Here is a 15,281-nt window from a genome sequence, read left to right on the forward strand (position 1 = left end):
TGAGGAGGTGGCAACAGGAAGTGAGGAGGTGGCGACAGGAAGTGGGGAGGTGGCGACAGGAAGTGAGGAGGTGGCGACAGGAAGTGAGGAGGTGGCGACAGGAAGTGGGGAGGTGGCGACAGGAAGTGGGGAGGTGGCGACAGGAAGTGAGGAGGTGGCAACAGGAAGTGAGGAGGTGGCGACAGGAAGTGGGGAGGTGGCGACAGGAAGTGGGGAGGTGGCGACAGGAAGTGGGGAGGTGGTTCCTCCTCCTCCTCCTCCTCCTCCTCCTCCTCCTCCTCCTCCTCCTCCACCTCCTCCTCCTCCTCTTCCTCCTCCTCCTCAGTCCAGGAATCGTTGGCAGGCCTTCTTCCAGCGACAGGCGTTGCACCACAGCTCTCGATGTTCGATGCCGTAAACTTTGCGACACTTCTTAGCTTCTCCCCGGATCCTCCTGAAACACAGAGGCGGCAGGACTGTGACCGCCGTCCCCCCCCCACACACACACACACACACACACACACACACACACACACACACACACACACACACACACACTGACCTGCAGGGGGCGCCGTGCTGCTGCAGCCACTGCTCTCCAACACTGACTGAACGAAGTCGGAACAACGAGCCCTGAAGAGGAAGAGTCTGTTACTCTACTGACGCACGTCTGAATCTACCTCTTGACGTCTGACCTACCTGACGTGTACAGGAAGTGGGCGGGGCCACACTGGGGCCGGGGGCCATGGCCGACGCTGCCGGTGATGTCACGTGACTGGGAGGCGGAGCCTAAGGTGAAAAACGTCAGGTTTATTTCTCACATTCCTCCTAGAAAGTAAACGGTTAAATCTTCTCAAAACCGACACACACACAGACACACACACACACACACACACAGACACACACACACACACACACAGACACACACACACACACAGACACACACACACACAGACAGACACAGACACACACACACACACACACACAGACACAGACACAGACACACACACACACACACACAGACACACACACACACACACACACAGACACACACACACACACAGACACACACACACACAGACAGACACACAGACACACACACACACACCCAGGAGAGAAACATTGAAACCAAAACATTTAGCACAAAGATAATCTGGCCAATAGAAGCCTAAAAAACAAGCCCCGCCCACCTGATAGGAGTGTTCTGATTGGACCTGCCAGCAGCTGCCGGGGGAGGGGGCGGAGCAACTGAGAGCTGGAGGGGAGGAGGGGAACGCAGGGGCGGGGCAACAGGACACCGGAGTGGGCGGAGTCTGAGGCTGCGGACGCTCCCATTGGCCGACCTCCGTGTAGTAAAAATCCTCCTCGCTGCGCGAGCAGCGCTCGTGTTCGCCGCCGTGGCTGGACGTCCGGGACAAAACGGTGCGGGACACGTCAAACACGAAGGACAGACGGCGACGTCACGCCAGCAGGAAGTGACAGCGTGCCCTGCGGGGAAGGGGGCGTGTCCTACCAGAGGTGGGTGGTCCTGATGTGGCGTTTGATTCCCATGGTGGACGTCAGCACCTTGTCGCAGCCCGGCCACAGGCACCGCAGCGCCACCTTCAGCGAGTTCTGGGGGACGACACCTCGTCCCGTCAACTGTCCACAACAGGTTCCCCCACTTTGTCCCCCCCCCCCCCCTGGACTGGTTGCCGTAGCAACCAAAGGACAGAACTCACCTTCCGTTTCCGGAGCGCCGGCTCGTCAGACAGCAGCCGGTCCAGCTCCACGTCCAGGCCGTCGTCGGGGGGCGTGGCCGGGCCGCCCTCGGCCTCTGTGATTGGTGGAGACGAGTCGGGGCTGAGGTGGGCGTGGCCTACGCTCCAGTAGCCACTGCTGCCGCCGTCGGAGAGCTCGCCGCCGCCCCCGTCCACCAGAGGACCTGAAAGAAGACAGGGGGAAACTGTGAGTGTGTGTGTGTGTGTGTGTGTGTGTGTGTGTGTGTGTGTGTGTGTGTGTGTGTGTGTGTGTGTACCAGTGTCCTCCAGGGGGGCGGGGCTTGGCAGCAGAGGACTGCAGGACAAGCTGCTGAGGATCATGGCGGCCATCAGCTCGTCCATGTCCGTCTCCAGGAGGCTCCGCCCACTGCAGCGACACAGCCGCCATGTTTACAGGTAAACAAGCCGACGGGGGACGGCGGGACGGCGCTCACCTCCGGGGGACGTCAATGGACGAGGAGATGCATCTCCTGCAGGAGGAGGAGGAGGCGCCGGGGGGGCCGGCGGGGCTCAGCAGCGCCCCCAGTGGAGAACGTTTCCCCAGGCGGGGGTTCGGGATCATCGCTGAGGACAACAAACATCTCGTTGTTTTCTACAGTGACGTCAACACCGTCCGTCCTTCGTCTCCGTCGCCATGACGACGCTGCTGGGAGTCACTGAAACGCTCCACCAGCTTCTCTTCCTCTCCTAAGCTCCGCCCACCGTCCCCCTGCACCAATCAGGGTCTCCTGACGATGGGCCGGCCATTTTCCCAAGAGATCTGATTGGTCAGGAGGCGGAGCTTCCTGCTGCTCGACCGCTGATCCCGAACATAACCTGTTACCATGGTGATTTACTAAGTAAACCGGAGTTAGTCCTGAAGTTAATCCAGGACAGAAAACCCAGTTCTTTCACAATAAAGTTCCAGATGAAACCCAGTGCTTTCACAGTAAAGTTCTATATTAAACCCAGTTCTTTCACAGTAAAGTTCCAGGTTAAACCCAGTTCTTTCACAGTAAAGTTCAAGATGAAACCCAGTTCTTTCACAGTAAAGTTCCAGATTAAACCCAGTTCTTTCACAGTAAAGTTCCAGATTAAACCCAGTTCTTTCACAGTAAAGTTCCAGATTAAACCCAGTTCTTTCACAGTAAAGTTCCAGGTTAAACCCAGTGCTTTCACAGTAAAGTTCTATATTAAACCCAGTTCTTTCACAGTAAAGTTCTATATTAAACCCAGTTCTTTCACAGTAAAATTCCAGGTTTAACCCAGTTCTTTCACAGTAAAGTTCCAGATGAAACCCAGTGCTTTCACAGTAAAGTTCTATATTAAACCCAGTTCTTTCACAGTAAAGTTCCAGGTTAAACCCAGTTCTTTCACAGTAAAGTTCCAGATGAAACCCAGTTCTTTCACAGTAAAGTTCTATATTAAACCCAGTTCTTTCACAGTAAAATTCCAGGTTAAACCCAGTTCTTTCACAGTAAAGTTCCAGATGAAACCCAGTTCTTTCACAGTAAAGTTCTATATTAAACCCAGTTCTTTCACAGTAAAGTTCCAGGTTAAACCCAGTTCTTTCACAGTAAAGTTCCAGATTAAACCCAGTTCTTTCACAGTAAAGTTCCAGATGAAACCCAGTTCTTTCACAGTAAAGTTCCAGGTTAAACCCAGTTCTTTCACAGTAAAGTTCCAGACTAAACCCAGTTCTTTCACAGTAAAGTTCAAGATGAAACCCAGTTCTTTCACAGTAAAGTTCTATATTAAACCCAGTTCTTTCACAGTAAAGTTCCAGTTTAAACCCAGTTCTTTCACAGTAAAGTTCCAGATTAAACCCAGTTCTTTCACAGTAAAGTTCCAGTTTAAACCCAGTTCTTTCACAGTAAAGTTCCAGATTAAACCCAGTTCTTTCACAGTAAAGTTCCAGTTTAAACCCAGTTCTTTCACAGTAAAGTTCCAGGTTAAACCCAGTTCTTTCACAGTAAAGTTCCAGACTAAACCCAGTTCTTTCACAGTAAAGTTCCAGATTAAACCCAGTTCTTTCACAGTAAAGTTCTATATTAAACCCAGTTCTTTCACAGTAAAGTTCCAGATTAAACCCAGTTCTTTCACAGTAAAGTTCCAGGTTAAACCCAGTGCTTTCACAGTAAAGTTCTATATTAAACCCAGTTCTTTCACAGTAAAGTTCTATATTAAACCCAGTTCTTTCACAGTAAAATTCCAGGTTTAACCCAGTTCTTTCACAGTAAAGTTCCAGATGAAACCCAGTGCTTTCACAGTAAAGTTCTATATTAAACCCAGTTCTTTCACAGTAAAGTTCCAGGTTAAACCCAGTTCTTTCACAGTAAAGTTCCAGATGAAACCCAGTTCTTTCACAGTAAAGTTCTATATTAAACCCAGTTCTTTCACAGTAAAATTCCAGGTTAAACCCAGTTCTTTCACAGTAAAGTTCCAGATGAAACCCAGTTCTTTCACAGTAAAGTTCTATATTAAACCCAGTTCTTTCACAGTAAAGTTCCAGGTTAAACCCAGTTCTTTCACAGTAAAGTTCCAGATTAAACCCAGTTCTTTCACAGTAAAGTTCCAGATGAAACCCAGTTCTTTCACAGTAAAGTTCCAGGTTAAACCCAGTTCTTTCACAGTAAAGTTCCAGACTAAACCCAGTTCTTTCACAGTAAAGTTCAAGATGAAACCCAGTTCTTTCACAGTAAAGTTCTATATTAAACCCAGTTCTTTCACAGTAAAGTTCCAGTTTAAACCCAGTTCTTTCACAGTAAAGTTCCAGATTAAACCCAGTTCTTTCACAGTAAAGTTCCAGTTTAAACCCAGTTCTTTCACAGTAAAGTTCCAGATTAAACCCAGTTCTTTCACAGTAAAGTTCCAGTTTAAACCCAGTTCTTTCACAGTAAAGTTCCAGGTTAAACCCAGTTCTTTCACAGTAAAGTTCCAGACTAAACCCAGTTCTTTCACAGTAAAGTTCCAGTTTAAACCCAGTTCTTTCACAGTAAAGTTCCAGGTTAAACCCAGTTCTTTCACAGTAAAGTTCCAGACTAAACCCAGTTCTTTCACAGTAAAGTTCCAGATTAAACCCAGTTCTTTCACAGTAAAGTTCCAGATTAAACCCAGTTCTTTCACAGTAAAGTTCCAGATTAAACCCAGTTCTTTCACAGTAAAGTTCCAGACTAAACCCAGTTCTTTCACAGTAAAGTTCCAGATTAAACCCAGTTCTTTCACAGTAAAGTTCCAGATTAAACCCAGTTCTTTCACAGTAAAGTTCCAGATTAAACCCAGTTCTTTCACAGTAAAGTTCCAGTTTAAACCCAGTTCTTTCACAGTAAAGTTCCAGGTTAAACCCAGTTCTTTCACAGTAAAGTTCCAGACTAAACCCAGTTCTTTCACAGTAAAGTTCCAGATTAAACCCAGTTCTTTCACAGTAAAGTTCCAGATTAAACCCAGTTCTTTCACAGTAAAGTTCCAGATTAAACCCAGTTCTTTCACAGTAAAGTTCCAGACTAAACCCAGTTCTTTCACAGTAAAGTTCCAGATTAAACCCAGTTCTTTCACAGTAAAGTTCCAGATTAAACCCAGTTCTTTCACAGTAAAGTTCCAGATTAAACCCAGTTCTTTCACAGTAAAGTTCCAGTTTAAACCCAGTTCTTTCACAGTAAAGTTCCAGGTTAAACCCAGTTCTTTCACAGTAAAGTTCCAGATTAAACCCAGTTCTTTCACAGTAAAGTTCCAGATTAAACCCAGTTCTTTCACAGTAAAGTTCCAGATTAAACCCAGTTCTTTCACAGTAAAGTTCCAGACTAAACCCAGTTTTGGATAATAAATAAAACAACATTCATCCATTAGCCACTTCAAGTCGGGATTTAAACCCCGAATAAGATGTAGTTAAGTCCTCTGTACTGATACTCTAATTACTTTAAATACTCCAATTACTTTATTTCTTTTCACTGGAGGATCGAGGACCCCTGCTGGGAAACACAGTGAGTCACTGGACACGCTCTGCGGTGGGTGTGTGTGTGTGTGTGTGTGTGTGTGTGTGTGTGTGTGTGTGTGTGTGTGTGTGTGTGTGTGTGTGTGTGTGTGTGTGTGTGTGTGTGTGTGTGTGTGTGTGTGTGTGTGTGTGTGTGCGTGCGTGCGTACGCACGCACGCACCCACACACACACACACACACACACACACACACACACACACACACACCTCAGTGAGGAAAAACATCTCAAAATGCATCCGAACCTGTCAGTGAGTCTGTTTACTCTGAAACAACAACAACAGAACAACAACAACAGAGGACAGACGTGCTCGTGCACAGTGAAGACAAACGGACACACTCACCTGCACTGTCCGAGGCTCCAGCAACAACAACAACAACAACAAACAAACAATCAAACAAACAAGCAGCAGCTCTGATTGAGTCCAACTGTTCAATGAGTGTGAACGTGAGTGTGGAGCTGCAGGGAGGCGGGGCGATCCTCAACACCCGGACCGGATCACCCGGACCGGATCTCCTGGATCCTCTGAACCAGATCAATACGATCAGACAACCGGGCTGGACTAGTTTAGGTTAGTTTAGTTTAGTTGAGTTCAGATTAGTTGAGTTGAGTTGAGTTTAGTTTAGTTTAGTTTAGTTTAGTTTAGTTTAGTTTAGTTTAGTTTGAGGTTGGACTACTTCAACTTGGTTGATTTAGTTTACTTTGGATTAACTTTCTTTTGTTTGCCTTTAGTAGGAAGTTAAGTTAATAACTAGTAGTAGGGATGGTAGATAATAAAGGGTAGCGGATATTAACTAGCAGTAGAGAAGGCCAATAGTAACTATTAGTAGATAATAACTACTAGTAGAAAAGGTAGATTATAAATAGATTTAGAAAAGGGAGATAAAAACTAGTAGTTTCTATCTACCTTCTCTACTTCTATTTGATTAGTTGTAGATAACTGGTAATAGAGAAGGTAAATAGTAACTAGTAGTAGATACTAGGTGGTAGTAGAGCAGGTAGAGAGTAACTAGTAGTAGCTAATAACTAAAACGACAGACGCAGTTTCGTTCTCCAGCTTATTTCAGTCGATTTTAGTTGATTGGTTCAGTTTTAGTTGGACGTGAACGTCAGGAACACAAACCGGAAGTGGAGCCGGATCCCGCTTCCGGGTTTTCCCAGCAGCCCCGCGGCAGTTCCTCGCTCCGTAGTAAACAAGGAGATCACGTGTCCCGGTGCTGGGCGCTGATTGGCGGAGCTCCGCCCGCGAAGGCCTGTTTACCGAGGGCAGAGCGCCGCATCCCATAATAAGCAGCAGGAGGAGGAGGAGGAACGCTCCGACGATGAAAGGAGGAAAAACACTGAAATAAAGAATAGAAACGTTTTAAAATAGTAGAAATACTCGGATAACGAGTAGAAATAATGACTTTGATAGTTTCATGTTTCCCGACGCCACGAGCGGGTTTTGTTTTGTTTTGTTTGTTTTGTTTTGTTTTGAGTTTAAATTCATGCAAAACTCATTCCTGCCGCCTGAAAACTGAAGTACTCGAGTACTGCACGGATACTGCATTCGGTATTGCAGTACTCGAGTACCTCCGCTGTGAGGCGGAGCCGCTCCTTAACGCCATGTGGGAAGCTGCACGTAGCTCACACACACACACACACACACACACACACTCACACACACACACACACACACTCACACACACACACACACACACACACACTGCGGCTCGTGCGCTACGTGCAGATCGAGTTTCGAGGTTTTGTTGAGCTTCAGAGGTTTTTCAAGTCTTTTAACTGAACAAGTTTGGTTCCAACTGAAACGCCTTCAGGATCAATAGATCAATAGGATCAATAGGTTAATAGATTAATAGATTAGATAGAGATGAAGAACCAGAACGTGTGGGATCCTCCAGAAAAGGTGTTTTATTACAAACACAGCGAGAGAAAGATGTTTTCCACAATAATAATAATAATAATAATAATAAAACCAGATGAAAGAGCGAAGAGGAGCTTCATTGTTGAATCAGTAGTTTTCTAGATGTATTCATGTAGAATCGTCTTTCCTTTTCTTTCTTCTTCTTCTCTCAGTTCGTTCTTCCTCCTCTCTCTCGTTACAGGACATGATGTAATCTGATTACAATCTGATTCTCATGATATTTTACAGTCAAGAAAATCTAGTCACCCATAAAGTAATGATGTTTCCATGACAACAGAAACTACATGTTTGTCTGAGGATCCGTTTACACGACGGCGATGGAGTGAAAATACAAGTTGGATTATTACAGTGACTGTCAAAATAAAACCACCAAGTTCTGTTGTTATTACAGTGACTGTCAAAACAAAACCACCAAGTTCTGTCGTTATTACAGTGACTGTCAAAATAAAAGTACTAACTTGGATTTTCATTACAGTGACTGTCAAAATAAAACCACAAAGTTCAATTGTTATTGTGGTGACTGTCAAAATAAAACCACCAAGTTCTGTTGTTATTACAGTGACTGTCAAAACAAAACCACCAAGTTCTGTCGTTATTGTGGTGACTGTCAAAATAAAAGCACCAAGTCCAGGAGAACATAAGGACTGGGAGTCGCGACACCACAGAGGAAACTTTGTCCTGATTGGCTCTACTGAGCATGTGCAGGTCGTCTGTCATGTTGTTTATCCTGAGGAACGTCACTGAGAAGGAGGCGGGGCTTATAGGGTGAGAGGCGGGGCCATGACATCATCGTTTTCCGCTAATATGAGTCTTGTCCGTTCACAGCCTCAGAGGACGGGGGGACGACCTGGGGGACGACCTGGGGGACGACCTGAGGGACGACCTGGGGGACGACCTGGGGGACGACCTGGGGGACGACCTGGGGGACGACCCGAGGGACGACCTGAGGGACGGCATGGGGGACGACCTGGGGGACGACCTGAGGGACGACCTGAGGGACGACCTGAGGGACGACCCGAGGGACGGCATGGGGGACGACCTGGGGGACGACCTGGGGGACGACCTGGGGGACGACCCGAGGGACGGCATGGGGGACGACCTGAGGGACGACCTGGGGGACGACCCGAGGGACGGCATGGGGGACGACCTGGGGGACGGCCTGGGGGACGACCTGGGGGACGACCCGAGGGACGACCTGAGGGACGGCATGGGGGACGACCTGGGGGACGACCTGAGGGACGACCTGAGGGACGACCCGAGGGACGGCATGGGGGACGACCTGGGGGACGACCTGGGGGACGACCTGGGGGACGACCCGAGGGACGACCTGAGGGACGGCATGGGGGACGACCTGAGGGACGACCTGGGGGACGACCCGAGGGACGGCATGGGGGACGACCTGGGGGACGGCCTGGGGGACGACCCGAGGGACGACCTGAGGGACGGCATGGGGGACGACCTGGGGGACGGCCTGGGGGACGACCCGAGGGACGACCTGAGGGACGGCATGGGGGACGACCTGGGGGACGACCTGAGGGACGACCCGGGGGACGACCTGAGGGACGACCTGGGGGACGACCTGAGGGACGACCTGAGGGACGACCCGGGGGACGACCTGAGGGACGACCTGGGGGACGACCCGGGGGATGACCCGGGGGACGACCTGAGGGACGACCCGAGGGACGGCATGGGGGACGACCTGAGGGACGACCTGGGGGACGACCTGGGGGACGACCCGAGGGACGACCTGAGGGACGGCATGGGGGACGACCTGGGGGACGATCTGGTGGTGTAGTACCTCAGTGCTCCAGGAGGTGGTGTAGTACCTCTGTGCTCCAGGAGGTGGTGTAGTACCTCTGTGCTCCAGGAGGTGGTGTAGTACCTCTGTGCTCCAGGAGGAGGTGTAGTACCTCTGTGCTCCAGGAGGTGGTGTAGTACCTCTGTGCTCCAGGAGGTGGTGTAGTACCTCTGTGCTCCAGGAGGTGGTGTAGTACCTCTGTGCTCCAGGAGGTGGTGTAGTACCTCAGTGCTCCAGGAGGTGGTGTAGTACCTCTGTGCTCCAGGAGGTGGTGTCGTGAGACGCTGTAGTTCCAGTCTGAATGTTGAACTTTGACAGACAGCAGAAGGACAAATGTCCTCTCATTACCGCCCCCAGTGGACAGAAGTGGTGTTACACCATCATGAACCTCCACCAGGTCGCATGTTTGTCTTTTTTTTGTTTTTGTTTTTTCATCGCATTTCCGTCTCTCCTCTCCTTCCTCTCGTCTCTGTCCATCACTCCTCCGTCTCTCCTCTCCTTCCTCTCGTCTCTGTCCATCACTCCTCCGTCTCTCCTCTCCTTCCTCTCGTCTCTGTCCATCACTCCTCCGTCTCTCCTCTCCTTCCTCTCGTCTCTGTCCATCACTCCTCCGTCTCTCCTCTCCTTCCTCTCGTCTCTGTCCATCACTCCTCCGTCTCTCCTCTCCTTCCTCTCGTCTCTGTCCATCACTCCTCCGTCTCTCCTCTCCTTCCTCTCGTCTCTGTCCATCACTCCTCCGTCTCTCCTCTCCTTCCTCTCGTCTCTGTCCATCACTCCTCCGTCTCCACCCTCCTGCTGGGCAGTGGAGGACATTGGCTCCTCCCCCTCTCCTCCTCAGGTGTGTGACCAGGTGAGGTGGGCGGAGTCTTGCTCTTTGTCCTAGTCCCGCCCACTCGTGATGTCACTGTGGATGTGGGCGGAGTCAGGAGAAGAAGAAACGTCTGGAAAGAGAAAAAAGGAACTTTGGTATTTTTTTCTTCCCTCGGTTCTCCTCCTCCTCCTCCTCCTCCTCCTCCTCCTCCTCCTCCTCCTCCTCCTCTTCCTCTCCTCCTCCTCCTCCTCCTCCTCCTCCTCCTCCTCCTGCTCCTCCTCCATCAGGGTACCTGGGCTCGGTGGCTCCATCAGGTGGTTCCTCCAGGGAATGAAGGGAACCGGGACTTCCTCCTCAGAACCCGACTCTGAGTCACAAGTTCAAACATTTTATTTTATTTTTATTTTTTTAAGTTTATAAAACAACAGAAACTATTAAAAAAAATTATATATTAAAAAATATATAATAATTAAAATATTTTTAAAAAGACATTCGTTATTATATTCAAACACTTTTTACTGACTCGTCATTAAAGTGGAGAATGGAAACATTCCGTAGAACTAAGAGAACCTAGACCCACAGAAGCTAGAACCACACCCCCTGGAACCACAGAACCTAGAATCATAGAACCAGTGACCACACCACCTAGAACCATGGAACCATAGAAACTAGAACCAGAAACATATAGAACTGTGAACCATTGATCCCAGAAGATAGATAGATATAGAGATAGATATAGATAGATAGATAGATAGATAGATAGATAGATAGATAGATAGAGAGGGAGAGAGAGAGAGAGAGAGAGAGAGAGAGAGAGAGAGATGATAGATAGATAGATGATAGATAGATAGAGACCTGTGGTACTGTGTGTCGCCCCCTGGTGGTTCCTGCTGGCAGCGACTGGAACTTGTTTCCCTTCATCAGGACAGAATTCTGAGAACAGAGGAGGCTTCAGATGAGTGTGTGTGTGTGTGTGTGTGTGTGTGTGTGTGTGTGTGTGTGTGTGTGTGTGTGTGTGTGTGTGTGTGTGTGTGCTCACCCCTCTCGTCCTGCTGGATCTGGCAGACCATGGGGTTTTCTCTGGCCTCCTCCAGCCTCACCTGAGAGCAGACAGACAGGTGAGGCCACGCCCCCTCGGTGAGGCGTTCACTGACTGTCCGTCGTCTCTTACCACACTGATGAGGGTCGACGGGTTCTTCTCCTCCGAGTCCTTCAGCTCAAAGGACCGTCTGAACGGCAAGGGGACAGTCTGTTAACGAGTAGTACTACCGCTTCACTAGCTTTGTACTCATTTACTTTGTACTAACTGCCTTTGTACTCATTTACTTTGAACTAACTGGCTTTGTACTCATTTACTTTGAACTAACTGGCTTTGTACTCATTTACTTTGAACTACCTGGCTTTGTACTCATTTACTTTGAACTAACTGGCTTTGTACTCATTTACTTTGTACTAACTGCCTTTGTACTCATTTACTTTGAACTAACTGGCTTTTAACTCATTTACTTTGTACTAATTTACTTTGTACTAATTCACTTTGTACTAATTTACTTTGTACTAATTAACTTTGTACTAATTCACACTGTACTAATTCACTTTGTACTAATTCACATTGTACTACTTCACTTTGTACTAATTAACTTTGTACTAATTAACTTTGTACTACTTCACTTTGTACTCATTCCAGTCCAGATGAAAGTGACGACAGTCAGTGTGTCAACAGGAGTTGAGTTCAATAGTCATGGTGAAGCTAAGCTAAGCTAAGCTAAGCTAATGCTACCAGAGTCGGGAACTTGAACTGAGACTGAGACTCATTTCCACGGCAACGATGTCATGGTTTCATCACCAACAGCAACCAAGTACATCAACTAGTGGCCCAACATGCTATCTCCACTCTGTCCAGCGCGTTGTCATGGAAACAAGGTCTGAGCTACTCAGCTGCGGAGTGCCAGTTACTCTGTACTTTAGTTACTTTGAGGCGGCCGGCGAGGGGGCGGAGCTTCACCGACCTGTGGCAGTCGCTGCACTGAGCGGCCAGGAGGACGGAGAGCAGCAGGAGAACCAGGAGACCCAGGAACCACAAGGAGGAGAACCAGGAGAACATCTGCCCCCACTGCATGGTCCTGCAGGAACACAGTACGTTACACTACATTACACTACATTTCGTTACACTACATTACATTACATTACATTACACTACATTGTGTTACATTACACTACTTTACATTACACTAAATTACATTACATTACATTACATTACATTACACTACATTATGTTATATTACTTTACATTACACTAAATTACACTACATTACATTACATTACATTACATTACATTACATTACATTACATTACACTACATTATGTTACATTACTTTACATTACACTAAATTACACAACATTACATTACATTACATTACATTACATTACATTATATTATATTATATTATATTACACTACATTATCTTACATTAAACTACATTACACTACACTATATTACATTACACTACCTTACATTACATTACACTACATTGCACTACATTGCACTACACTATATTACATTACACTACGTTGCATTGCATTATATTACACTAAGTTACATTACACTACATTATATTATATTATATTACATTACATTATATTACACTACGTTACATTACACTACATTACATTACACTACACTACATTACACTACATTACATTACACTACACTACATTACATTACACTACATTACATTACATTACACTACATTATGTTACATTACATTACATTACATTACACTACACTACACTACATTACACTACGTTACATTGCATTACATAACACTAAGTTACATTACATTACATTACATTACATTACATTACATAACACTACGTTACATTACATTACACTACATTACACTACACTACATTACATTACATTACATTACATTACATTACAATACACTACGTTGCATTACATTACATAACACTAAGTTACATTACATTACATTACATTACATTTCATTACATTACGTTACATTACATTACATTACACTACACTACATTACATTACATTACATTACATAACACTAAGTTACATTACATTACATTACACTACACTATATTACATTACATTACATTACATAACACTAAGTTACATTACAATACACTACATTACATTACATTACACTACGTTACATTACATTACATTACACTACACTACATTACATAACACTAAGTTACATTACAATACACAACATTACATTACATTACATTACATTACATTACATTACATCACAGTAAACCAGTCAAACACATTCAGCAAAGAAAAAACATGAAAACATCCAAAACGATAAAAAATCAATAAACACCTTCAAAGAGATTCAACAACAACAGAATAAGACTAGTTACCAGCTATACTAGAGTAGTTACCAGCTATACTAGAGTAGTTACCAGCTATACTAGAGTAGTTGCCAGCTGTACTGGACTAGTTACCTGCTATACTAGAGTAGTTACCAGCTGTAGAGGAGTAGTTACCTGCTGTACTAGAGTAGTTACCAGCTGTACTGGACTAGCTACCAGTTATACTAGAGTAGTGACCAGCTGTACTGGACTAGCTACCTGCTATACTAGAGTAGTTACCAGCTGTACTGGACTAGCTACCTGCTATACTAGAGTAGTTACCAGCTGTACTGGACTAGCTACCTGCTATACTAGAGTAGTTACCAGCTGTACTGGACTAGCTACCAGTTATACTAGAGTAGTGACCAGCTGTACTGGACTAGCTACCTGCTATACTAGAGTAGTTACCAGCTGTAGAAGAGTAGTTACTAGTTGTAGAAGAGTAGTTACCAGCTGTAGAAGAGTAGTTACCAGCTGTAGAAGAGTAGTTACCTGCTATAGAAGAGTAGTTACCAGCTGTAGAAGAGTAGTTACCAGCTGTAGAAGAGTAGTTACCTGCTATAGAAGAGTAGTTACCAGCTGTAGAAGAGTAGTTACCTGCTATAGAAGAGTAGTTACCTGCTATAGAAGAGTAGTTACCAGCTATAGAAGAGTAGTTACTAGTTGTAGAAGAGTAGTTACCAGCTATAGAAGAGTAGTTACCAGCTGTAGAAGAGTAGTTACTAGTTGTAGAAGAGTAGTTACCAGCTATAGAAGAGTAGTTACCAGCTGTAGAAGAGTAGTTACCAGCTGTAGAAGAGTAGTTACTAGTTGTAGAAGAGTAGTTACCAGCTGTAGAAGAGTAGTTACCAGCAGTAGAAGAGTAGTTACTAGTTGTAATGGAGTACTTGTGCCTGGCTGCAGAGAGAGAGAGGCGGCAGAGTTTGGGTGGAGAACATTTACTCTTTATCAGAGAACAAACACACGGAACGTCAGTTTAAACTCCTTCAAGACACACAGTGAGCAAACACACACACACACACACACACACACACACACACACACACACACACACACACACACACACACACACACACACACACACACACACACACACACACACACACACACGCACACACACACACACACAGGTTATGACAGAAAGTAGTTCCTCCTAGATGTTCTGCGGGGAATCTGTCAGGACCCAGATGTTCTGCGGGGAACCTCTCAGGACCCAGATGTTCTGCGGGGAACCTCTCAGGACCCCGATGTTCTGCGGGGAACCTCTCAGGACCCCGATGTTCTGCGGGGAATCTCTCAGGACCCAGATGTTCTGCGGGGAACCTCTCAGGACCCAGATGTTCTGCGGGGAACCTCTCAGGACCCAGATGTTCTGCGGGGAACCTCTCAGGACCCAGATGTTCTGCGAGGAACCTCTCAGGACCCAGATGTTCTGCGGGGAACCTCTCAGGACCCAGATGTTCTGCGGGGAACCTCTCAGGACCCAGATGTTCTGCGGGGAACCTCTCAGGACCCCGATGTTCTGCGAGGAACCTCTCAGGACCCAGATGTTCTGCGGGGAACCTCTCAGGACCCAAATGTTCTGCGGGGAACCTCTCAGGACCCAGATGTTCTGCGAGGAACCTCTCAGGACCCAAATGTTCTGCGGGGAACCTCTCA

The 15,281-nt window shown here is 46.6% G+C and overlaps 1 protein-coding gene across 1 annotated transcript; it reads right to left on the reverse strand.

Moving 5' to 3' along the window:
- Nucleotides 1-321: 321 nt before the first annotated feature.
- On the reverse strand, nt 322-6,136 carry LOC308148254 (zinc finger protein 395-like; the record flags this gene model as incomplete). The annotated part of the gene is made up of 9 exons (XM_080521701.1): nt 6,052-6,136; nt 2,174-2,303; nt 1,997-2,106; nt 1,701-1,903; nt 1,493-1,593; nt 1,170-1,380; nt 679-768; nt 542-612; nt 322-433 (listed from the first exon to the last, which is right to left on the reverse strand). Exons 2-9 carry the CDS (start codon nt 2,299-2,301, stop codon nt 322-324), a joined length of 1,026 nt encoding a protein of 341 aa, XP_080377827.1. The 5' UTR covers nt 2,302-2,303; nt 6,052-6,136.
- Between the last annotated feature and the right edge of the window lie 9,145 nt (nt 6,137-15,281).

This window comes from Blennius ocellaris, assembly GCF_963422515.1.
Source record: "Blennius ocellaris genome assembly, contig: SCAFFOLD_120, whole genome shotgun sequence".
In the NCBI taxonomy this organism is placed as follows: domain Eukaryota; kingdom Metazoa; phylum Chordata; class Actinopteri; order Blenniiformes; family Blenniidae; genus Blennius; species Blennius ocellaris.